This window comes from Diplotaxodon limnothrissa, linkage group LG8 (assembly GCF_057381915.1).
Source record: "Diplotaxodon limnothrissa isolate DT_005_m linkage group LG8, D_limnothrissa_male_GT1.1, whole genome shotgun sequence".
NCBI classification, from domain to species: Eukaryota; Metazoa; Chordata; class Actinopteri; order Cichliformes; family Cichlidae; genus Diplotaxodon; species Diplotaxodon limnothrissa.
This window is the reverse complement of record NC_140603.1, coordinates 14,151,478-14,175,766: the sequence shown is the minus strand read 5'-3', so window position 1 is coordinate 14,175,766 and position 24,289 is coordinate 14,151,478. Positions and strand designations below refer to the sequence as shown.

The 24,289-nt window shown below is 41.2% G+C and overlaps 3 protein-coding genes across 3 annotated transcripts; all 3 read right to left on the bottom strand.

The window, feature by feature from the left end:
* Positions 1 to 453: 453 nt before the first annotated feature.
* On the bottom strand, positions 454 to 1,328 carry LOC146626501 (uncharacterized). The gene is made up of 2 exons (XM_085360624.1): positions 1,289 to 1,328; positions 454 to 1,196 (listed from the first exon to the last, which is right to left on the bottom strand). Exons 1-2 carry the CDS (start codon positions 1,326 to 1,328, stop codon positions 454 to 456), a joined length of 783 nt encoding a protein of 260 aa, XP_085216750.1.
* An 8,168-nt stretch (positions 1,329 to 9,496) lies between these two features.
* Positions 9,497 to 10,350, bottom strand: LOC146626500 (uncharacterized). Its single transcript, XM_085360622.1, has 2 exons — positions 10,311 to 10,350; positions 9,497 to 10,218 (listed from the first exon to the last, which is right to left on the bottom strand). Exons 1-2 carry the CDS (start codon positions 10,348 to 10,350, stop codon positions 9,497 to 9,499), a joined length of 762 nt encoding a protein of 253 aa, XP_085216748.1.
* Positions 10,351 to 15,880: 5,530 nt separating this feature from the next.
* telo2 (TEL2, telomere maintenance 2, homolog (S. cerevisiae)) lies at positions 15,881 to 21,692 on the bottom strand. The gene is made up of 20 exons (XM_085360621.1): positions 21,039 to 21,692; positions 20,683 to 20,960; positions 20,512 to 20,580; positions 19,943 to 20,090; positions 19,735 to 19,837; positions 19,591 to 19,659; positions 19,332 to 19,473; positions 18,849 to 18,985; positions 18,650 to 18,735; positions 18,342 to 18,443; positions 18,133 to 18,221; positions 17,947 to 18,038; positions 17,725 to 17,841; positions 17,568 to 17,639; positions 17,304 to 17,474; positions 17,133 to 17,224; positions 16,953 to 17,052; positions 16,812 to 16,876; positions 16,597 to 16,712; positions 15,881 to 16,246 (listed from the first exon to the last, which is right to left on the bottom strand). Exons 1-20 carry the CDS (start codon positions 21,377 to 21,379, stop codon positions 16,125 to 16,127), a joined length of 2,511 nt encoding a protein of 836 aa, XP_085216747.1. The 5' UTR covers positions 21,380 to 21,692; the 3' UTR covers positions 15,881 to 16,124.
* Positions 21,693 to 24,289: the final 2,597 nt, after the last annotated feature.

Here is a 24,289-nt window from a genome sequence, read left to right as displayed (position 1 = left end):
AGAACCAGGCTCAGGGAGGGGCGGCCATCTGCTGCGACCGGTTGGGGAGGGCCAAGGAAAATAGTATAAAGACATGGAACAGAGACAGAGGTTAATAACAAGTACCATTCAGTGCAGAGAGGTCTATTAAACATAGTGGGTGAAGAAGAAACACCCAGTGCATCATGGGAATCCCCCCGCAGCCTAATGCTGGGCATACACTGTGCGATTTTTGGCCCATTTTGAGCCGATTTTTCAGTCGTGCGATCGTTTTGGGGATCGTCCCGAGTTTGGCCTTGATCAAACTTCTCACCCCTGCGAGTCAATCCTACAGTTTGATCAGGAGCCGAATAACGCGACTGAAAAATCGCAGCACAGTGTATGCCCAGCTTATTGCAGCATAGAGGATTCAGGATCACCTGAGTAGGCCATCAGATTACTGAAAGGATACTGAAAAAACCCGTCGAAGTAGTCTTAGTCTTCATTGCTGCTGGTCGACTCAATTGAACACCTCTGAAGTTTGCACACAGGCAAGTATTCCTCTTCTTGCTCAAAATCCTCTCGGGAACGCTTCCTCGAGCCTCCAGTTTCATGTTCAAGCTCTTCGTGCGCATCTTCAAATACTTCAGAGTCATCATCGCTCCATCTCATTCTTTTGTTTGCTCCTAAATCTTCTTCATCCCTCTCTCTAGACCTCTTCCTGGAAACACCTGGCTGAGGGTCCTCTTCTGGGATGTACTGGCGACCATCCATGCGGCCTTCAAATGCCTCCTCATTTTCAATGCCACCAACATTGAAAATGATCACAACCACATCATTGTGATCCCCGTGCTGTTCATCGTTGTCACCATTGGCATTATTGTCCCTCACATGAATATTTTGAACATCGTCGTCGTCGTCGTCGTCGTCATCGTCATCGTTGCCGTCGCCGTCGCCGCCGTCATCGTCGTCGTCGTCATCGTTGTCGCCGTCATCGTCGTCGCCGTCATCGTCGTTGTCGTCGTCATCGTCGTCGTCGTCATCGTCGTCGTCGTCATCGTCGTCGTCGTCATCGTCTTCGTCCCCGTAAAGGTAATTGTCATATTGTGCCAGTACTGAAGCTATTAGCTCATCTAGATAGCAACAATATTCACGGAGAGCGAGATACAGATTGTTCAGGAAGCCATTAGCAGGTTCCTGATCTCCATTTGCCAACATTCGTGGGTTAACCTGTTGGCCTGCAAGATCATTAAATCTTTTAATTAACATCCATAACTATCTGCTGAAAATCTGTTTTTCATCAATTTCAAGACTGAGTACATGTGCTTACCGTTTTGGTTATTTTGTGGTCCGTCTCCACTTGCACTCATTTTGACTACAAGGAACACAAAACAACAATGATCACTAAACCTCAACCCAGAATGTTCAGAGAATTTGCTTTTTTTGTGATGACTTTAGGCTGCGTCCAAACGTACACGGCTATGTTTGAAAACGGACGTTTTTCCTTTTTCGTTTAAAAAAAAAATCCAGTCCACATGTGCAGTTTTGAAAAAATATCTCCTTCCACATCTAAACACTAAAAACAAAGTGAAACGCTGTCAAGAACACGCCAAATCTTAACCGTGTAGAAATGTTGGCCAATCAGAAGTCTAGAAGCCTGGGTGGGAAAACCTCATAAAACCTTACGTACTTCTGAGAAGTTTTTGTCTTTTTCTGGAAAAGCAGCTAATTTTGTGTTACTTTCACGTGCCTTCATCGTTTCAAATGTTAATAACTAAAGACAGACTCACAACTTTGGAATGGACTAAATGCATACAGCATACATAAATGTCATTTTTTAAAATTACATTTCTTCCAAACCGACGTCAGGATTTGGGTTGGGAGAGCGTCTGTGTTGAATGTAGAATCCACGTCTGATGTAAGCGTGTAAAAACTGCAGATACTAAGATTAACAGACACAGTATGTTGTCTACATCTGCCATTGTAGAAATTGATCTCATGTAAACAATAACGTGGCCACAGCGTGACTTCAACAGCGGCGCACACTTTTGACATTGCCTGAGTAAATGTCCGTTTTCCTCGTCCACACCTGAACACAAAAACGTGCTTTTTAAAAATCTCACCTTTCAGTGACTCAATCTGCTGTTTAGGTGTGGACGAAAGGCCCAAATGCAGAGACAAAGCTGCGCTTTCAAAAATAGCCGTGTACATGTGCACGTAGGCTCAGTTTCTCAGAAATTCTAATAGTTTGTTTGAGAACAAAACTTACGTCTTCTCTATTTTCCTAAATGAACAAAATAATCTGAGAAATAATCGTGTTAAAAAGAGCTTCTGTCACTCTAAGATATGATTAAGAACATTTTCTAATTTATGTATCATTTGTCAAATATTACATCAGCTGACAAATAGTTAAGTCTTCATTTGTTTTCCTGAATAATAGATCCACATCATCCTCTCTATGATGGAAAATATAGTCTAGTCTTGCACAATGTAAAGTACATAAATACTGTCCTGGCAAGCAGGGAAATCAGGCTTTATATATTTAAGTAAATGATCTTGAGTTTATAAACTGAAATTTGAGCTTACTTTAGTTCTTGGTAGATTACACAGCAGTTAATCCTCAGGGAAACGTCCAAATGTCACTAAATAGTGGTCTGCTTTCATTCGGTTGCAGTGTCTCTTCAGTTTTGTGTTCATATGCTGATGTTTTCATTCAAACATGCTTAAATGCTGTGATGTCACTTTAGCAGCAAAGACTGCGGAATGTGCAGAGATTCTTTTGACATCAAGTTGTTTGCTCAGATTTTGATATCTTTTAAATGGAGACAAAACAAAACGCTATGGCAACAAAACAACAAGCTGTTTCCAGTGCTTAATATTTAACATGTCTTTGTTATAAATTTGATTTGTACAAATCTGTGATGTTGATGTGCACAACGTGGGATTTAGACCTCGGAGGGTTAATCAACAAATCACGAAAAATTAGGTTTAAATTTCTGTTCATGACGGTGCAGATTTCTGACATTTTGTGTACTTGAAGCATTTAACAATTTGATTGTTTTCTAATAAAAACTGTGTGAAACTCAAGTTAGAACTGTGTTTGTAAATGAACCGCCCCATGTTGTGTAGCTTTCTGGATTTTATACTTATTGGGCTACATATTAATTTACTATACAGGCTATACAGTAGATAAAATCTAAACTCACATGTTTTATGTAACTAAAGTGTTTAATCATGTGGGCTACAGACAGTAATCAAGTTATGGACTATATTGATATGAAAAACATGCATACTTAGTGCATTTGAATCATTTTAACCATATGTAACCACCTGCATGTCATGGTCCTGGGACTTCTACCTGGTTTTTTGTGTGTCTTGTATTGTTGTTGTTTGATGTCAGCTTTAGGGTCCCTCGGTTGTTCTGTTAAGATGTTGCTTATTTGATTTCCCCTCGTGACTTTACCCCCTGTGTGCCCCCTCTGTGTATCTGCCAGCCCCCATGCCTCGTTTCTCCTCCTTGTGTTTTATTCCATGTTTTCCCAGCCCGCTATGTCTGTGTTCTCTTCCAATCTGGTCTGCGTCTCTGTGTGCTTCCTGTTTTACTTTGATAGTCTCCCGTCAGTGTTGTGTTACTCCTGCCGTGTCTCGTTATGATTATCAGTGTCGCCTGTGTTCCCCGTGTGCTCCCACTTCCCTCGTTAACCCTCTGTGTATTTGTGTCCACGTCTCCTACATTACCTACATAATAGAGCTATAATAAATGTTTGTTTGGGGTTTTTTTAAGTACAGAAATCAGCTGCTAAAATAATTGTTTTGACTTTTTGGGAATGCTTTACGGTCTGTTCTGTAGGAACGCTGAATTAATATATTGACTGTCTGGCCCCTTCTGGCTATTTAATAGTTGCTGAAGGAGATTTTGTTCATCCCCAGCTAATCTCATCCATATTTATATAAAATCTAGCATACTCCACACCACACAAAGTCAGAAGCCAGTTAAAATCTGTATGTGGTACCTGAGGCGGTGCTGCACTGACCAGTTGTTTCTGGCTATTTGCTGGTTCAGCCTGCCTATCACTGCAACTCTTGGCTCTTATTGGTCAGGCTGGTGTGTGTGTGTGTGTGTGTGTGTGTGTGTGTGTGTGTGTGTGTGTGTGTGTGTGTGTGTGTGTGTGTGTGTGTGTGTGTATTGTAAAGACTTGATTCCCACAGTCCAAGTCAGGGTTTTAAAATGCGTTGCTGTCTCCATCCAGCATCAAAGCTGCATTGAAATTTCCTTCAATGAAATTTTGGCTCAAAGAAAAACAGTGTTGTTACTGTCAATCTCCAGTTAAAATAAAAGTGTAATTAAACCAAACGAAAGTAATGTACTAATGCTGGTCAAGACATTACCTGTAGCTGAGTGACATTTCCTCCAATTTCTGTTGGTGTCTGCAGTTTCCACTGGGGCTTAGTGTCTACTGCTACCCGACTGCACCACCATCCTCCACATTGCTATGCGTCCATTGGTGGTGCCAGCTGCTAGGATTTCTGAGTGTTGCAGAATTTTTAAAAAAGCAACGAGTTTTTTTTTTTTAACCTATGCATTTGCAAACATTCAGGAATATGGTGATGGGAAAGAAAAAGCTTCTTTTCATTTACAATTCTGTGCAAACTTTTGCCTTTGCCTGCACAGTATGAAACACAGTTGATCATCTCTCCCCTCTCATATCCCAGAGTCTCATCAAGAGACAAAACATAGTTATGTAGCACGTAGCATGTAGAGAAGTTTCTTGATGGAGCCCTCCACACTGAGAAGGACACTCGTCTTACAATACTCATCCACACTATGGACTTTACCTATATGCATAAGACATGGGATTAAAGATGAAATAAGTGGAATATCTGACAGCTCAAACCACAAAGTGTTCATATTTATTAAAGATCAGACTGGATTCTGGATCAATAGCATTATAGCTTGTTGTATTTTCCCCTTTCTGGAGACTCCCACAGGATTACTGCTTCACAGAGGCAAAATACACTTTTGATATAATTTTCAACAAGTCTGCTGGATTAATCAGACTTTCTAAAACCATGAATACTTTTCTCATACTGTTCTTCGTAACTGTTCAAAAATAAAGCAAAGTATCATCAATGCAATTTACAGAACAAACAAATAAAATAAACAGCCTTTATACATTGAGGGCTGTGACTGCAGAAGACTGCTGGCCTCAGACAAAATTATACAAGGCAATGAAAAAACAAATTGTGTCTTAAAGAAAGTATGGTCAAATGCATTGGAAATAACAAATGATTTAATTTTCCAAACTCCAACAGGAATCACAAACTCCTACCATCTGCAGTGCAGATAAAGAATCCAAGTCCCTCCTGTGGCCCCATCTTCAGAGGTGCCCCCTTCCAGCTAAACTTGTCCAGCGCACGCTCATCTCCTCTCACAGATGCTCGAGCTAGCATTGCCACATCACTATAATAAAATACAAAAAATAGTATTTGATTAAAAAAATGTCATACTCTTCCACTTGATATGGGACTTCGAAGGCTGCTTACTCTCCAGGTGTGGACGGTCTGAAGATGCAGCAAGTTAAAGGTTTCTTGTATTCATGTTTTACAAGGTGGTTTCCATGAAGTCTCCCTCTCGCATCCACCTTCCATACTGCCAAAGCTCCAGACTGTCAATAACAATAATAACAGTAATAGTTAACAGTTAATTTGCCTAGCACTTTCAAAACAGTTACAAAGTGTGTTAAAGAACACAATAAAATCTTAGTTAAAAACACAAAAGAAAAGTTCAAAGAGTTAAAACACGAAACGGTTTGTTTTCTTTTTGCATTGAGCCAGGCTGCACAGACAGCTAAGAGTGTCTGATGTGCAGAATGCAGGCAGTGACTTGGTTCATAAAAAGTGACCAAATCTGTAACAAGGCTTGTACCCATGTATCGTATACCCAAAAGGTTGTGAGGAGGAGAATGATGATTTATTTCTTTGAATTTGTTATAAGTCTGGCAGCTGAGATTTAAATGAGCTGGAGGTGAAAGATGGACTTCTGGCTGAGATCCCAGTAGAAGGAATTACAATTATTCAAACACAATGAGATAAAAGGATTTAATGGGTGTGATAAATGTGGTTGCACTCACCTGTTCACGGCACCTGATGTTAATGAGCAGAAAGGTAGGGTGAGCATGAGGCGAAACCTTCTGTTGACTGCAGCTTGAGCGCAGCTTGAATCATTTTGATGCATCTTTTGGTTTATGTATACTTCTGCACTAAGTTATGCAATAGGCCAATGTTGAAATTTGGCATAGTAAATGGTGCAGTTATTTGTGCAGTCTGTGCATTTGTTTAATGGTTTGAGCCCGTGTGCCGATTTGTACAGTGGACAGTTGTATGTGGAATAAAAGTAGCAAATAGTACAGAGGTGTATCTCATGTGTTTACTGTTGCACGTCATCTGTGTCCTCATGTTTAGCCTGCCGCGGCCGTTGGTTGGAGGAGCCGCAATAGTTTGGAAAGGAAGGAAGCAGTAAGGTCAGTTTCCATTCTGGGTTTTCAGCATTAATAAAGAAACCTGCAACAAGGTGAGTAATGTTTGAGGTCCAAAAGAAATCAACACAGAGAAATTTTTACAGTGCTTTTCTACTCTACCTGAACATTCAAAGCGCTCTATACAGGTTGCCTCATTCACACCTGTTCATAGAAGCCCTTTTTCTGTGCTTTCTACCTAACATTCACACACATTCATACTCTGATGAATGCATCAGAGAGTGACTTGGGGTTAATGTCTTGCCCAAGGACAGTTAGCATGCACTCTGGAGCAGCCAGGGATCGATCCAAAAACCATCTGATTAGTAGATGACCTGCTCCACCTCCTGAGCCACAGCCACCCCTTTCAGAGGTAAAGAATGATTTAGAAAGTAAGTACAGTAATTTTTTGAGGTGATTTGATTTTTAAAAAAATCATTTTTGCTTCTAATTACATAATTAAGGTGTAATTACATCTTCCAACAAATTGATACATAAACGTATCATTTATCTACTAAAAATACATAGGAGCTGGCGTCATGTTGTGGAAGCTGCCATCTTGCCCCACCATCATACACTGGCTGAGATGGGCATCGCTGCGCCGCCTTTTCATGTTTTATGTAAGTGGATTTATACATTACTTTGAATTTAAAGATGTCAAATAGCTCTTTCACACTACATATGACTATTTCACATTTGTACATGTATATTTTGGTGATCTCTTTCTCAGTATGTTTTTCTTCTTATGGAAATAAGCTAATTTTAAACCAGTTAATGTTAGGCTCCAGTGTCCTAAGAAATCACACCTTTCCCCTGATAAACAAATTGATTGGATTCTCACATTGTGTGGGAATTGATTATCAATTACAACTTCAATGAGCCACTTCAAAGAAAGTTTCACCCGCGTGGGCAGCAACAGAAAGTCCAGATGTGGAAACAGAAGGTTTCCACATTAAAATATCGATATTTGAATCATTTTGGGGTAAATTGTAGTTTTTCATTAACAGGAACACAGTGGAAAGAAACTATCATTCAGATTGTCTACATTGGAAAGAACTACTCCCTCTTCCGCCTTTTATAGTCATGTGTGAAATACGGCTGTATAAATGTGTGGCAGCCTGTGGCGTGCGCACTCACAACAATGGCTGAGCGTAACTGGAGTCATGTGTGCACGTATTTTACATCCACAAACAGCCCAGACGTGGTTTGCGATACATGTGGCAAGAAAGTGAGGTGTTGTGGCAACACCACTAACCTTGTCAAACACCTCAAAGTAAATCATATCACAGAATATGACGAGCTTATGTTGAGGCAAACTGAAGAGGAGGAGAAGGACGGGTGCTGCTAGGGTGAGACAGACGTCTCTCAGGGAGTCCTTTAGTGCTGCAGGCAGGCAAGGTGTTCACATAGTGCACAACTTCAGGTTTTTGATTTCTATATGATGAATTCTGCATTATTAAGTGATAAGAACAAGTAATCTGATGTCCTGTAATGATTATGACGCTATAATTTGAGATACAATAAAAGAGTAAAGTTTTTGTACAAAGTATCGGAGCAGTATCGTCGATACCACCCTGAATTTTACGTGGTATGGGATCGGAAAGGAAATCAGTGGTATCACACATCACTAGTGATCAAATGTCAGGCCAAGCTGGAACTGATTCCTGTCTTCTGTAACTTCTACAACACTGTCCAATAGAGACACATGAATGAACTGCAGCGTCATTAAAAACACTGATGATCTTTATTTAAAAATGTAATACATTTACATCTGAATAAACTTTTAGGCATTACGCTGACGGAGGGATGGATGGACCATGAATGCTTTCTCATCCTTCTTGTCATGCACCATGGAAGTGTCTGAGGGGCTTTTCCACTTGGAATGGGGATACTGTGTCCACACTTCAGAGGTGGAGTTTCCAGCATCTCACCTGGGCCTCATCTGCAAACAATCAGCAGGAGGGCTTCTTAAACCAGCGCTGCCTGCTACTCCTCGCCAGTTTGTTCTGCCATCTCCAGTGGTAACTAGGCTTCCCCTCTGCTCCAGTTCTGGCGTGCTCCTTCCCTGTGTTTAACCTTGTTTTCCCTGTGTTTAGGTCTCCTCTGCCAACGTACTCATCCTACCCTCAAACTCCCTTACCCGTCCAGCAACTTCTTCTCCCTCTGTTGCAGAATTCCCGTTGGATTGTTCCCATCAGGAGCCAGGTGTTCAGTCTCTCGATAGCTTTTCCTCTGGTTCCTGCTGTCTGCTGACACTCCTAGCTCGAGCCACGTTCTCCATTCCCTCTCTTTAAACAAAGTCTTATAAATAGTTTAACCATGTGCATTGAATCTGCATTTGGGTCTAAGCTTTCTATGCAGGGAAGAAATCATCACAGTGACATCTATTTAATTTTCAATTCAATTTTATTTAAAGAGCGCCAAATGACAGCAACAGTCACCTGAAGGCGCTTTATATTGTAAGATATACTTACAAAGAAAACCCCAACAATCATATGACCCCCTATGAGCAAGCACTTTGGCGACAGTGGGAAGGAAAAACTCCCTTTTAACAGGAAGAAACCTCCAGCAGAACCAGGCTCAGGGAGGGGCGGCCATCTGCTGCGACCGGTTGGGGAGGGGCAAGGAAAATAGTATAAAGACATGGAACAGAGACAGAGGTTAATAACAAGTACCATTCAGTGCAGAGAGGTCTATTAAACATAGTGGGTGAAGAAGAAACACCCAGTGCATCATGGGAATCCCCCCGCAGCCTAATGCTGGGCATACACTGTGCGATTTTTGGCCCATTTTGAGCCGATTTTTCAGTCGTGCGATCGTTTTGGGGATCGTCCCGAGTTTGGCCTTGATCAAACTTCTCACCCCTGCGAGTCAATCCTACAGTTTGATCAGGAGCCGAATAACGCGACTGAAAAATCGCAGCACAGTGTATGCCCAGCTTATTGCAGCATAGAGGATTCAGGATCACCTGAGTAGGCCATCAGATTACTGAAAGGATACTGAAAAAACCCGTCGAAGTAGTCTTAGTCTTCATTGCTGCTGGTCGACTCAATTGAACACCTCTGAAGTTTGCACACAGGCAAGTATTGCTCTTCTTCCTCAAAATCCTCTCGGGAACGCTTCCTCGAGCCTCCAGTTTCGTGTTCAAGCTCTTCGTGCGCATCTTCAAATACTTCAGAGTCATCATCGCTCCATCTCATTCTTTTGTTTGCTCCTAAATCTTCTTCATCCCTCTCTCTAGACCTCTTCCTGGAAACACCTGGCTGAGGGTCCTCTTCTGGGATGTACTGGCGACCATCCATGCGGCCTTCAAATGCCTCCTCATTTTCAATGCCACCAACATTGAAAATGATCACAACCACAGCATCCCCGTGCTGTTCATCGTTGTCACCATTGGCATTATTGTCCCTCACATGAATATTTTGAACATCGTCGTCGTCGTCGTCGTCGTCATCGTCATCGTTGCCGTCGCCGTCGCCGCCGTCATCGTCGTCGTCGTCATCGTTGTCGCCGTCATCGTCGTCGCCGTCATCGTCGTTGTCGTCGTCATCGTCGTCGTCGTCGTCGTCGTCGTCGTCATCGTCTTCGTCCCCGTAAAGGTAATTGTCATATTGTGCCAGTACTGAAGCTATTAGCTCATCTAGATAGCAACAATATTCACGGAGAGCGAGATACAGATTGTTCAGGAAGCCATTAGCAGGTTCCTGATCTCCATTTGCCAACATTTGTGGGTTAACCTGTTGGCCTGCAAGATCATTAAATCTTTTAATTAACATCCATAACTATCTGCTGAAAATCTGTTTTTCATCAATTTCAAGACTGAGTACATGTGCTTACCGTTTTGGTTATTTTGTGGTCCGTCTCCACTTGCACTCATTTTGACTACAAGGAACACAAAACAACAATGATCACTAAACCTCAACCCAGAATGTTCAGAGAATTTGCTTTTTTTGTGATGACTTTAGGCTGCGTCCAAACGTACACGGCTATGTTTGAAAACAGACGTTTTTCCTTTTTCGTTTAAAAAAAAAAAAATCCAGTCCACATGTGCAGTTTTGAAAAAATATCTCCTTCCACATCTAAACACTAAAAACAAAGTGAAACGCTGTCAAGAACACGCCAAATCTTAACCGTGTAGAAATGTTGGCCAATCAGAAGTCTAGAAGCCTGGGTGGGAAAACCTCATAAAACCTTACGTACTTCTGAGAAGTTTTTGTCTTTTTCTGGAAAAGCAGCTAATTTTGTGTTACTTTCACGTGCCTTCATCGTTTCAAATGTTAATAACTAAAGACAGACTCACAACTTTGGAATGGACTAAATGCATACAGCATACATAAATGTCATTTTTTAAAATTACATTTCTTCCAAACCGACGTCAGGATTTGGGTTGGGAGAGCGTCTGTGTTGAATGTAGAATCCACGTCTGATGTAAGCGTGTAAAAACTGCAGATACTAAGATTAACAGACACAGTATGTTGTCTACATCTGCCATTGTAGAAATTGATCTCATGTAAACAATAACGTGGCCACAGCGTGACTTCAACAGCGGCGCACACTTTTGACATTGCCTGAGTAAATGTCCGTTTTCCTCGTCCACACCTGAACACAAAAACGTGCTTTTTAAAAATCTCACCTTTCAGTGACTCAATCTGCTGTTTAGGTGTGGACGAAAGGCCCAAATGCAGAGACAAAGCTGCGCTTTCAAAAATAGCCGTGTACATGTGCACGTAGGCTCAGTTTCTCAGAAATTCTAATAGTTTGTTTGAGAACAAAACTTACGTCTTCTCTATTTTCCTAAATGAACAAAATAATCTGAGAAATAATCGTGTTAAAAAGAGCTTCTGTCACTCTAAGATATGATTTAGAACATTTTCTAATTTATGTATCATTTGTCAAATATTACATCAGCTGACAAATAGTTAAGTCTTCATTTGTTTTCCTGAATAATAGATCCACATCATCCTCTCTATGATGGAAAATATAGTCTAGTCTTGCACAATGTAAAGTACATAAATACTGTCCTGGCAAGCAGGGAAATCAGGCTTTATATATTTAAGTAAATGATCTTGAGTTTATAAACTGAAATTTGAGCTTACTTTAGTTCTTGGTAGATTACACAGCAGTTAATCCTCAGGGAAACGTCCAAATGTCACTAAATAGTGGTCTGCTTTCATTCGGTTGCAGTGTCTCTTCAGTTTTGTGTTCATATGCTGATGTTTTCATTCAAACATGCTTAAATGCTGTGATGTCACTTTAGCAGCAAAGACTGCGGAATGTGCAGAGATTCTTTTGACATCAAGTTGTTTGCTCAGATTTTGATATCTTTTAAATGGAGACAAAACAAAACGCTATGGCAACAAAACAACAAGCTGTTTCCAGTGCTTAATATTTAACATGTCTTTGTTATAAATTTTATTTGTACAAATCTGTGATGTTGATGTGCACAACGTGGGATTTAGACCTCGGAGGGTTAATCAACAAATCACGAAAAATTAGGTTTAAATTTCTGTTCATGACGGTGCAGATTTCTGACATTTTGTGTACTTGAAGCATTTAACAATTTGATTGTTTTCTAATAAAAACTGTGTGAAACTCAAGTTAGAACTGTGTTTGTAAATGAACCGCCCCATGTTGTGTAGCTTTCTGGATTTTATACTTATTGGGCTACATATTAATTTACTATACAGGCTATACAGTAGATAAAATCTAAACTCACATGTTTTATGTAACTAAAGTGTTTAATCATGTGGGCTACAGACAGTAATCAAGTTATGGACTATATTGATATGAAAAACATGCATACTTAGTGCATTTGAATCATTTTAACCATATGTAACCACCTGCATGTCATGGTCCTGGGACTTCTACCTGGTTTTTTGTGTGTCTTGTATTGTTGTTGTTTGATGTCAGCTTTAGGGTCCCTCGGTTGTTCTGTTAAGATGTTGCTTATTTGATTTCCCCTCGTGACTTTACCCCCTGTGTGCCCCCTCTGTGTATCTGCCAGCCCCCATGCCTCGTTTCTCCTCCTTGTGTTTTATTCCATGTTTTCCCAGCCCGCTATGTCTGTGTTCTCTTCCAATCTGGTCTGCGTCTCTGTGTGCTTCCTGTTTTACTTTGATAGTCTCCCGTCAGTGTTGTGTTACTCCTGCCGTGTCTCGTTATGATTATCAGTGTCGCCTGTGTTCCCCGTGTGCTCCCACTTCCCTCGTTAACCCTCTGTGTATTTGTGTCCACGTCTCCTACATTACCTACATAATAGAGCTATAATAAATGTTTGTTTGGGGTTTTTTTAAGTACAGAAATCAGCTGCTAAAATAATTGTTTTGACTTTTTGGGAATGCTTTACGGTCTGTTCTGTAGGAACGCTGAATTAATATATTGACTGTCTGGCCCCTTCTGGCTATTTAATAGTTGCTGAAGGAGATTTTGTTCATCCCCAGCTAATCTCATCCATATTTATATAAAATCTAGCATACTCCACACCACACAAAGTCAGAAGCCAGTTAAAATCTGTATGTGGTACCTGAGGCGGTGCTGCACTGACCAGTTGTTTCTGGCTATTTGCTGGTTCAGCCTGCCTATCACTGCAACTCTTGGCTCTTATTGGTCAGGCTGATGGCACGCTCACTCAGCACAATATGAAATAGAAGAGGACAACAATAGAAACATTAGTGCTGTTAGTCTGCTCCATTATAGCTACAGCGGTATGAAAACTGCCTTTTCATTGTCACTCACTCACTAGTTTTCACCTTCCCAGTTTATCACCCTCTATTTTCAGCATACCCCCTATGTAGCACTATATGGTGTGTGTGTGTGTGTGTGTGTGTGTGTGTGTGTGTGTGTGTGTGTGTGTGTGTGCGCGTGTGTGTGTGTGTGTGCGCGTGTGTGTGTGTGTGTGCGTGTGTGTGTGTGTGTGTGTGTGTGTGTACAGAGAGGCAGCCAGGTTCATAATGGATATGAGGAAGTGTTTTCTTTCTTCTTTTTTTTTTAAAGTAGCCACATTCAGGTAAAAGTGTGAAATCAAATGATCCATCAATAAAGGATAATGTTGGATCAGTGTTTCAATATTTATGTCCTTTATTAGATGTACATGTGGTTTGGTTATTTGCCTTTTGGTTAAAAGGAAACTGAGAGAGGACTTTTTTTATTAGTGATCTTAATAGTATTTTTTAATCTAATTGAATACAATCTATTTGTGTATGATAGTCAGTCAAAAGAGGGAGAGAGGAAAGAGGAGAACATGAGGAGAAAGTACAAGGTCAGGAAGAACCAGGTAAGAAAACAGACAGGGAGTACTAACAGGCACAACACAAACTGTTAAACTGGCAAAGAAAAAAACCAACTAATTTTACTCGTACAATCTGGAAGTTGTGTTCTGCTGTACAGAATCTGCAAAACAAAGTGGGTTGTCAGCCCTGGCCTGGCACTGCATTACCATGTTGAACTTCAGTCAGAGGAAGTCACAGTTGCCAAAAACTTTTTGAAGCTCAAGAGTGAGGCTGGTGCCATTCCAGATATGTTAACATTGTACAATCTTCTGGATAATCAGATCTTCCCCACACTGAAAACTGTTATTCAGGTTGCCCTAACAAACCCAGTTAGCAGCTGTAGCTGTGAGAGGTCTTTTAGCGACTTGAGTCAGCTCCATACCTGGCTGAGAAGGACCATGGGTCAAAGCAGACTCCAGCACCTGGCTGTGATGTCAGTTGAGAAAGAGATGCTTGAGAGACTTGACCACCAAAATGTGATAGACGGATTTACCAACCTCAAGGTGAGGCGACATAGGATAAAAGAAAAGAACAAATCTGCAGAGCCATAGTAGTATCTGCAGTAAACATCTTTTCATACATTGTACCAAAGGCCAAGGTGTCTCCATTTTTGTAATTTTTTAAATAATATTTTGTACAGTTTGGAGTGTTTTTTATGTATCTGTATTATATTAAACACACACTTTAAAAGTGAATCTCTGTCCAAAAAATGCACTCAGTTTACTTTTTACTCACTATGAGCATCATTCATTATTCTCCCGCAGTAATTAAGGTTAGGATATGTTGTTTTGTTTTTTTAAATTTCCAATCCATTCTTCTTTAGCAGCATTTAAATAACCTTTATCACATTTGATGGTTTTCTTACATCTTTTCAAAAAATGTGGGATTAAATTGTTAAAATGTACAAAACAGTGATGTCATGTTTTGTGACGAGGACCCAGGCACAGAGAGACTTGATGAATTTAAGAATCTTATGATTTAATAAAGAAATTTGCAGACTTGCACAGAGATGGTAAAATTATGACTGATAATGGAGATGAATACAACAGACGACGAGGACAGGGAGGAACAGGGGTTTAAATGCACCAAGGAGACAGTCAGAGGGAACTCGGGACATCTGGAGACATTTAAGGATGCAGGGACCGACAGAGACAGGGAAGAAGTCTCATCGTGACGAGTACAGTTTACCTTGCCTGGATGGGCAGCTCTCTGGGTGCTCAGCACCCCCAAAGCTCTGATCTCAACTTAACAGAGCTGCTTTTTAGTTGCTGAAGACAAAACTGAGAGAGTAACCCACAAATAAGCAGCAGCTGTTTGGCAATGGAATCGGGGAAAGGATTTTCATCCAAGTATTAAAAACAGTCCTTAAATCTTAAATCGTTAGTTTGTCTGGTTACTTATATAAAAGCCAGCTAATGTCATATTCATTTGAATTAAAGCTGAAAGTCTGCACTTCAGTCATATAGTTTGAATTGAATCTACTGAGTAGTGGCGTGCACAGGTAAACCCACAAAATAACAAATGCCTCTATTCAAAAACTTAAAGACCAAACTACATATTGTTAGTTTTTGTCAAAACCTAGGCATATTTAATTTTTATTTCCTTGTTTAGCACTAGTATATTTATACATGGCAAAACACTGAAATCCCAATCATTTCCCATCGTCATCAGATTTAATTATTTGAAAAAAACAAAACAAAACCCTACACTTTCTCTCAATAAAAATAAATTTAGAATCTTTTTAATGTACAAAACTGTCAGTGTAACCTTTAGATAGAACAAGGAATACAGTTGTCTGAATTATAAAACATTTTAACTTTTTAACAATGAAAATAATTAATGTAATTAACCATATGAATTCAAACAGACTAATAAAAAAGACGTTGTAGTTTCATTTTATCAGACAATGCAGTGGTGGACTTTCCTCTGACCATGACAACAGGAAGTACTAATAGTATTTCCATTATTTGTCAGAGTGATATTCATGTGAATGTTCACAGGATGTCCTCTGCAAACAAACAACCAAAGTACAGAGAGTACCCATACAGGAAAGAAGCAGAGAAAGGATATCCTCATAGCAAAATATTTTAATACATTTTAAACATTTTTTTTATTTAAGGAAAACTTCATCTTCCATCTAATATTTCATTTGGTTTGTAAACCGGACACTGAATACACAAACCAGCGTATGTGCCATTAGTGCATGTGTGAGAAGATGTTTTCTGGTTGGCACTATGCTGCAGGATATTTTTTTAAAAAAGCAGCACCTGCAGTAAGTAGGATTCATGCCTGAGCTAAAGGAACATCTACATTAAAGACGCATTTCTCTTCATGTGTGGGTTTTCACACACCCAGAATGTCATTGTGCATTGCTGACGTTGTGTCACGTCTCCACAGTCGGCGCTTGTGGATCCTGTAGCTGCTTCTTCAAGCTCTTATCCAGCAGCACCAGGCTCTGCACCGCCAGACTCCTGCAATCTGCATCCGGGTCTCCTTCAGCAACATCTGTGGACAGTAACATTATTATTATTAGTAGTAGTATTGACAATTTGCAACCTGTAAAACGGAAGTTGTGACCCCTCTGACCTGTATCACTCAGCTCTGAGTTTTATTCCCATTGGGATAAAAAAAAAAAGAAAAAAAGAAAAGCCAATCAAATCACGGACACCCCTGTATTACAGGACATCCTGGTTCCTCATCAGCTTCCCAGAAATGTCCAGTCCAGCTGTGAATGACTGTGCACTATCTTTTTGTGTGTTTGTAAAGACAGATTGCTGACAGTTATCAGGTGCAGGTGTGGCATCGGGCTTTTTTTTTTCTGTCATTAAAATGTCACACCACATTTTTTTTAATACCTGCCAGCCAAGACCTGGTCTCAAACAGCTGATCACTGATGTCCACCAGCAGGTTCTGACTGGGCATGCTCAGAAACACAGAGCAAACAGCGAAGAGGACGCCTCGTCTCACCATCCTTTAACACACAGAATTCAGGTTAGATGACAACAAAGGTCCACAGATATTATTCTGTGTTACACTACAGAGACAAACAGAGATAATGAATCACACATACTGGTCAGCATGGTACCGCACTGCCCACACAAAGTCCAGCAAAGCGCAGCCCATCTGTGCGGCTATCTGAAGCAAAATAACAGAGGCATTGTAAAACAAATACAGCATCTATAATAGGCCAGAGAAGGAGAAATTCATGTACCGGTGCATTGACTGCTAGATGCATAAAGAGGCCCAAAGTGTGGATCAGCCTGCCCAGTACCAGGTGGTCACTGCCCAACAGGTCAAAGGTCACCTGAGGCCTAGCAGGAAGGTATCATGTATTAAACAAATGTTCTCTTACAGCTGAGTTCATGGATTTGAAAACAAGGATCATGCTTACTTGTCATAGTTTTTAAGCAGAGGGAAAAAGAAGTGCCCGGCAACAGGGGCGTAGCGGTTTGGTGTTGCCTTAGTAACAGGTTGGTTGACTTTCTGTGGCAAAAACACACAAAATTACTTTTCAGAGTGAGCTTGCACTCAAATTCCAAATCACAAGAGAGACTGGAAGTACCTTAGTGAGGCGTTTTGTCTTGCTTTGGATTCGCTTTTCTACCACCTGTTGCCAGTGAACAGGGTTGTCACCGAGGTATGGAGTCGACTCAGCTGTTGTAGCAGAGCTTATGGATGCAGCTTTCTTTTCAGTGACTGGTTTAGAGAGCTCCTGAGCTGCTAAGGCAAGAACCTGTGATATCAAATAATGGAGGCCATAATTACATGATATGTAGCAATGATCAAAGACCATCACGCAGATAACCACTATGACCTCTCGTTTTACCTCCAAGATATCAAGTCTCTGGCGCAGACTGTAGTTCAAGGAGTAAAACTCTGTGGTTAAATAGTGAGCCACCTACCAAAGGACACAGAAATACAGTTTGGTTATGAGTGAAAGTTTGTGGAGCTGTGTGTAGTTTGTTAAGAGAAGGCAAACATACAGGAATACAGTCAGTGACAGTGAGAGCCACCATCGTCGCCTGCCTGAGGTACAGGAAGCCGTTAATGTTGTATTTGTCGTCCATATGAAGGAGGACTTTGGACATCTGGACACTGATCTGAAAACAAGAATGAAAACACCTACATTATAACATCAATTCATTTTACCCCTATCTTCCAGAGGAAATATTCAAATCTTAGAGCCTCTCTTATTCCCGTCGTACCTCTCTGGCTGCAAAACTGTTCTTCCGCACCAAACTCTCAGCAGCTTTCAAAGCAAGCTCCACGCGCACTGGGTCCTCAGAGGATATTAAAACTAGATAAGTTTGAAACATGAGGACATGCTGGAGTGAGAATACGACACAGGTGATCACATAAGGCAAACAGGGATGAGATGGGTGAAGTCATACTTTCCAGGCAGTCTCGTAGGTAGCGAGGCGGGGACGCCTTACTGATCTCCTGATCTCCAGACATATCGTACGGAGTGAGCTCATCGTCACTGGAGTGATAAAAGGTTAATCGTGCACTTTTATATATGCTCTAAACATGTAAAAGTTGGGTTTTTAAAAAAAAAAAAAAATCTTTAAAGGATGTCATTCTTACTGAATGCTTGACATACCTATCGAGATCAGAGTCTGGATCCGTTTTTAATGCCTGAGCTCCTGATGTAGTTTGCGATGCATTCTGAGCTGACTCAGCTGTCTCTTGAGGACCGTCAGCTCTGGAGATGACAGATGACACAATATTTTTGTATTTGTATTTAATACATATTGCATACATTTAAGATGAATCAGATCATTTTTAAAATTTTAGGTAAAACATTTCAGGATCCTTAAAAAATAATATTCTCATCACTTAGCAAGTCAGCTGATTGGCAGTTTCATCTTTTTACATCTTTAAGCAGAAGTGACAGGGAGTACGACCTACCTATTTACGGGCTCAGCCTCTGGTTCGTCACAGGCGCCGGGAGCCAACAGAGACAGCAGCTCACGAGTCTCTTCGTCCTGATCGTACTAGAACACGACACAGCATCACCTCGCACACGAGCCTCACAGTCCAGTACAAACAATGACAGGCTGCCTCGTGGTGGCTTGTTATATTTGCTCCTGCTATAAATGAACCGTACCTCAAATTTAAGCTTGGTTCCATTGATATCCATGCGGGAGCTCAGGTACTCTCCAATCACCATCCCCATATGCCTGATCCGCACCACGTTGCTGTCAAGGTGGGTCTGCATGCCGCCAAGCATACACTGAAGTAACTCTGAGAGAGACGGATTCAACCGGTCAGTGTAACTGACTTCAGTTTAATCAAGTATTTTATTACTTCAGTAGCTGTTTTGTAGTATCTGATTAGTATCAGTAGTAATTTTACTGCTGAAAACTCTGACTGATTTTTATTTAATGTGCACAAATATGAAGATGTAAAAATATATAACTAATAAATCATCTAGTAAGGGTCATGCAGAAGCTCCAGAATAGTTAATAATGGAGTTTGAAGTGATCTTATGCTCCGTGAGGTCTTTCTTAATTAAAAAACAAACAAAAACAGACCAACAGTCAGGGTTTATTTCATCCTCAGGGGCACAAAGCAGAAGGCTTTGTTATACCTGAGCGCAGCTCCTGTATCTCAGAGTCTTTCAGCAGGCTCACACTCAGCAGGAGGGCTTTGCTGACGTATAACTGCTGCTCCAGAGGCGTGTGTTTCACTGCGCTGGAGTTAGCCCAGGCCTGGGACACAGACCGTAAAACCTGAAAACACCAAAATCATTAACTAACACATTAGCACAGCTGAGTGAGGGTGTGAAGTGGTTATTTATATTCTAATATGTTTATAATATTAGGCTGCTTAACTTCACGTCCACCCACCTGGATAAGAAGAGGTCTGCGATCCCTGTCTGCTGCGAGGTAACCAAGAATAATTCTCAGAACACGAGTCTAGGAAAAGAGCCGCAGATTAAAGCACGATATTCATAACACATATAACTGTCAGGGAGGAAGTTACTGTAGTACCTCATACTTATATTGCAGTAACAGAAGTTTATGAGTGATGACAAACTGAGCCTTTTTATTTGTCAGCACTAGGTTTCCGATGATCCTGCCCAGTGCGTCCGGCCTGAAGAAACAAAAACACAACAAACGTGCGCCATTAAACACAGATCTGACAGCTGGATAAAATAAAAAGACTTTCCCAGATTCTCTGAATCTGCAACAGTCTCACCCACTAACAGCCTGCACCAGCCCAGTGAGCACGCTCTCCATCCATCGCTGGGGAACGTTTTCCAGCAGCTTCCAGCAAACCCTCTGCCACACCATGTCTGAGCGCGTGCACGCGGACAGACGAGGAGCCATCACAGCCAAGACCGAACCTGCAGCAGGACAAAAGTGAAGAAAAAAAAATGAGAATGGTCTGAATTTATACAAGTTCTGATGGCAAAAGAGAGCAAAGCTAGTAGTAGCAAAGTGCATTTAATAAAGTAGCTGGGGAGTATAAGTAATAACAGGATGTTCTGACAGCAAAAGACATGCAGGAGGTTGTGGCACAATGGGAGGACACACTGCAGAGGTTTGCAAAGTGTGGGGAGCAGAGCCACTGGAAAACTAGGTGAAAAATAAACTGATATTTTTATTTTAGGAAAAATAAGTTTTCTAATGCGCTGATCTTTATTTAATTTAGCGTGAGTATGAATTTTTTTCAGGTTCTGAAGGCTGGCTTTCAACCTGAAAAAGCTTAAGGACTCCTGCAGTACAGAGACAAACAACTATAACCAAATACATCCTTAAACTCACCGCCGTGCCCCTGGATACACACTTTTCCAAGTGTTTGAGCCACAAAAGTCAAATTACAGTCCGTTCCAGCTACAAATTACAAACACACAGAATGAGAGATTACGATGTCTCCTGGCACACACTGTAGTATTCCTAATAATGTGTCATCATTGCTTTACAGATGCCCTTCACCTCTGAGTGCCTGGCAGGTGTGCTCCAGGGCAGTGAGCATTTCTGTGGCCAGCAGTGGGTAGTACTGCTGAGGACGGAAAAGAGCTCTGTTGTTTAGCTGTAGCTTGTTCGCGGTAATGTCTGGCAACGCGCTAATACGCCCCAGCAGCGTCTCTCTGAGCTGCTGCGAGTCAGAGGGCGCTGCCTCCAGACAGTAGGACCAGAGCAGCTCAGCCAGGCGACCACGCTGAAGGAACTTCTCAGTGATGCTGACCACGTGGTCCAGATTTGAGGTGGGTCTGCAGGGGCGAGACACAGGCATTAAGGTTATTAAAGAAGATGATGATGATAAGCACGTCACACCCAGCACCACCCACCTCAGCTCTCCTATTGCATCCATCAGCACCAGGAGCGCCTGCTCTGGAGGTCCTGCGAGGAAGAGGCCGTCCCACAGCTCTGCGCGCTGGGCTGCTGTCAGCTGGTGTAACCAGTCAGCCTGAATGTTGCTGACCAGCAGCTGCAGAGCGGAAGAGTAGTGAGCTCTCCTGAACTCTGCACGCTCAGCTGAGGTGGCTGTGCTGTCCGGTCCTTCATCCAAGTAGGAGTGGAGTGTCCGAAGAGCCGTAATGATGTCTGAGCTGTCCGTGGATGACTTGAGTGTGCGGAAACACCGGGTCACCGTTAGTCGCACGTCAGTATTTGTAGTTAGCGACTCCATTTTTTTATAACGGTATTATAACGACAAGCAGCAGTGTTTCTACCAAGGTCTAGCCTCCAACTTACTAAGAAAAGTAGAGAAATAAAAACTTGTGCTACAAAGTATGAAGTCTAGTAGAGTCCCATATGTTGAATGGGTTAGCTTCAGCTGTTAGCCTGTCAAGCTGATGTGCAGCCGCACATTTTTATAACGACACGAGCTTTCATGAGCACGATTTACACTCACAGTAAAATGAGGACTTTATTTTCAGGGGAAATTATCCGTCCCCACGGACAGCTGTGGATTCAGCGAGAGAATCATGCCGCCGTAGCTGTTTGCGATTCCGAGAGTGCAGCACCAAAATACGCTCGTGGTGAGCAGGATAGAATTGGTTCCGGGTATAATCGGTCCGATGTGGCGTTCAAGAAACCTACGATTTATTTAATCTATTTTGGTAACGTTGCAGATTGTCTAATCAGTGGATAACCTCCCTCATATCGATTAACAACACACTTGTATACGCATAACTTATTGTAAATATAACAAGAAATAAAATAATGACTTCGTGCCTTAATGCCAACATCAAAAGGCGAAGATATAAAAGTACATTTCAACATTACTGACGTTTCAGCAGCTGGTAACCGGAGTATCTGATCAGAGATAAATAGTGTAGCAAACTGACGAATCTTCACGTACTTTATTTAGGTAAAAGTCTTTATGCTACATAAGTAATAGTACACAAGTATTGAAAACTGCAAAAGATTTGTGGTCAGCAAACGAGTTTTAAATTGTATCTGTAGTTAAACCAAGCATCTGGACTTTCAGTTGATCATTACGGTTCATCACATCTTCAGAAATGGTCTCAAGAAGCCTGGAGAACCATTTCTGAAGACTACTTAAAGAAACGACAAATTAAGCTAAGAGTGACCTTTCGCTGTGCAGAAGAGTAAAGGTGGTCATGTCAAATACAGACTCATTAGAACTGGACAATTTTATGTTTGTACAGGTCTCTTTGTTGGTGTCTTGGTCGCTACTCGGGGGAATAAGGAGACAGCCGCTCCAATTTTGGTGTGTTCTGGGAAATGCCGACAGAAATGGTGTTGGGGTGTCAGCACAGGACATTGGCACCTCATACCACCTACATGGAGTTTAACTGATTTATGCTGTACTGTGGTGATCAAGTACTCCTCTAATATTTCTGAGCAGTGTAAAATACAATAAAACAGACACACTGAGTTTGGGCAGTTTGTAAACACTGAGCATGAGAGATTTGTGTTGTTTTGAGCATAACCAGCAGATGGTGCTGAATGGCCGGTTGGAGGCGTCTGTGGTTTGTTGATCAGACAAGGCATCGAGTCCGCGAACAAAATGAGCCAATACCACACAGATCATTTTATTCCTTTATTTTCTAATCTTACTTTCACCTTTACCTTTAAATTTTCTCTGTTTACAATGACTGAATTATAGCTCCCCAAGAACAATTAGGATTAGATCATTTTGGGGATCTCAGAAAAAAAAAATACAGCTGTAACCAATACTGTTATAATTTATACATTTATCTTCGAAAATAGTTTTACAGTTTATTTTTTTCCTCTACAATATTCTCTTTTAATCTTCCCATGTCACATAATGGTAAGCCATGCACTACTCCAGTAGTGACGTTTGTGCCTTGAGCAAACTTTCTTTGGACACTGGAAGTGAGCGTGAGATGAAAGAAACAAAAACAAAAGAAATCCACAAAAAAAAAAGGAGAAAAAAAAAGACAATTCATATTTACAGTTTAGATTTCATCATTATAATTTAACAAACTGACAGTCACGTGGTCAGTGCTTTCCCCAGGGCTCATGATCAGGTTAGTTTAGAGGAGTTTGAGACAGAGGCACAGTGTTTAGACTAGCAGGCCAGTTTCTTCTTCTTTCCTTTCCAAGCCGAAAGCGTGTTTTTATCTTTTACTAGAACAGGAGAAGTGTTAATAAAAGTGAATCCTAATGGATAACTTGATCCGTCAATGTTTAAATATGTCTTTGGTCATTTTTAAAAGGCAGGAGTAAAATGAAGAGAGATCTGGTTAAAGTGCAATCACCTTCAGCTCTGCTGAAAGAAAAGATTTTGTCAGCTCTGTGGCTTCACCGACTAATCAAACTGTCGCCAGTCATCAAACCGTCTGTCAGAAAGACAAAACACCAATCGAGTGTCATGTATCCCACTGTGCGCAGGTGTCGTCCTGTTTCTACATTATAGCATAATAATGGTTCAGTATTATAAAGAATCTGTCGTGGAAACCCCCCCCCCCCAAAGAACCCCCAGAACCACAGAAAAAAAGAAAAAAGAAAAAAAAAGAAAAAAAAGGGCAGGAAGCTGAACATAGAGCCTGGATACGAGGTTTTGTGTGTCACATCGAGGTCTCAACCTACAGCTCTGCCGTCCGATGTTTCAGCGTATGATTCTTCAGTGAGAACAAGTCAAACAAGTAAAATATACATTAAGAAATCTGTGTTTCCATGCAGTACCTGACTCCATCTGGGAAGACGACATTAGAAAACTGCAGACTCAGCCGTATCTAAATCACAACACCCAAGAGGTCAGAGCAGCATCAGCACAATGGAAGAGAGCCCAGACCTCAACAGATCACCGCACTGAGCAGGTCACATTCAAGCTTTGTTTTGTGTTTGCTGACTGCCCCAAACATTATATAACTTTGCTTTAAACTCTCAGAATTCGGTAAATTCACCCATAGATTCATTCACTGTGAATTAATCACCTCCCCTCATGAATTCAAAAATGTACAAATATATTTTCAGCAGAACAGATCACAGATCAGAGTGTAAGTCGAATAAATATCTGCATGTGATTTAAAATGAGAGAAAAGAGAAACCCAAACGATACTGTACACGCTACATGCTAGAGAAGAGTACAGGCAGCCGTCTCTCA

Bases quoted from the DNA above. Each gene is read 5' to 3' on its own strand.
- LOC146626500 (XM_085360622.1), bottom strand. From the start codon at position 10,350: ATGAGTGCAAGTGGAGACGGACCACAAAATAACCAAAACG. The intron at 10,219-10,310 runs GTAAGCACATGT...ATGATCTTGCAG, and splicing joins ACCACAAAATAACCAAAACG to GCCAACAGGTTAACCCACAA.
- telo2 (XM_085360621.1), bottom strand. From the start codon at position 21,379: ATGGAGTCGCTAACTACAAATACTGACGTGCGACTAACGGTGACCCGG. The intron at 20,091-20,511 runs GTGAGTTTAAGG...GTCCTGCTGCAG, and splicing joins GTGTATCCAGGGGCACGGCG to GTTCGGTCTTGGCTGTGATG. The intron at 17,640-17,724 runs GTATGTTTGCCT...GTCCTTTGGTAG, and splicing joins CTGTCACTGACTGTATTCCT to GTGGCTCACTATTTAACCAC.
- LOC146626501 (XM_085360624.1), bottom strand. From the start codon at position 1,328: ATGAGTGCAAGTGGAGACGGACCACAAAATAACCAAAACG. The intron at 1,197-1,288 runs GTAAGCACATGT...ATGATCTTGCAG, and splicing joins ACCACAAAATAACCAAAACG to GCCAACAGGTTAACCCACGA.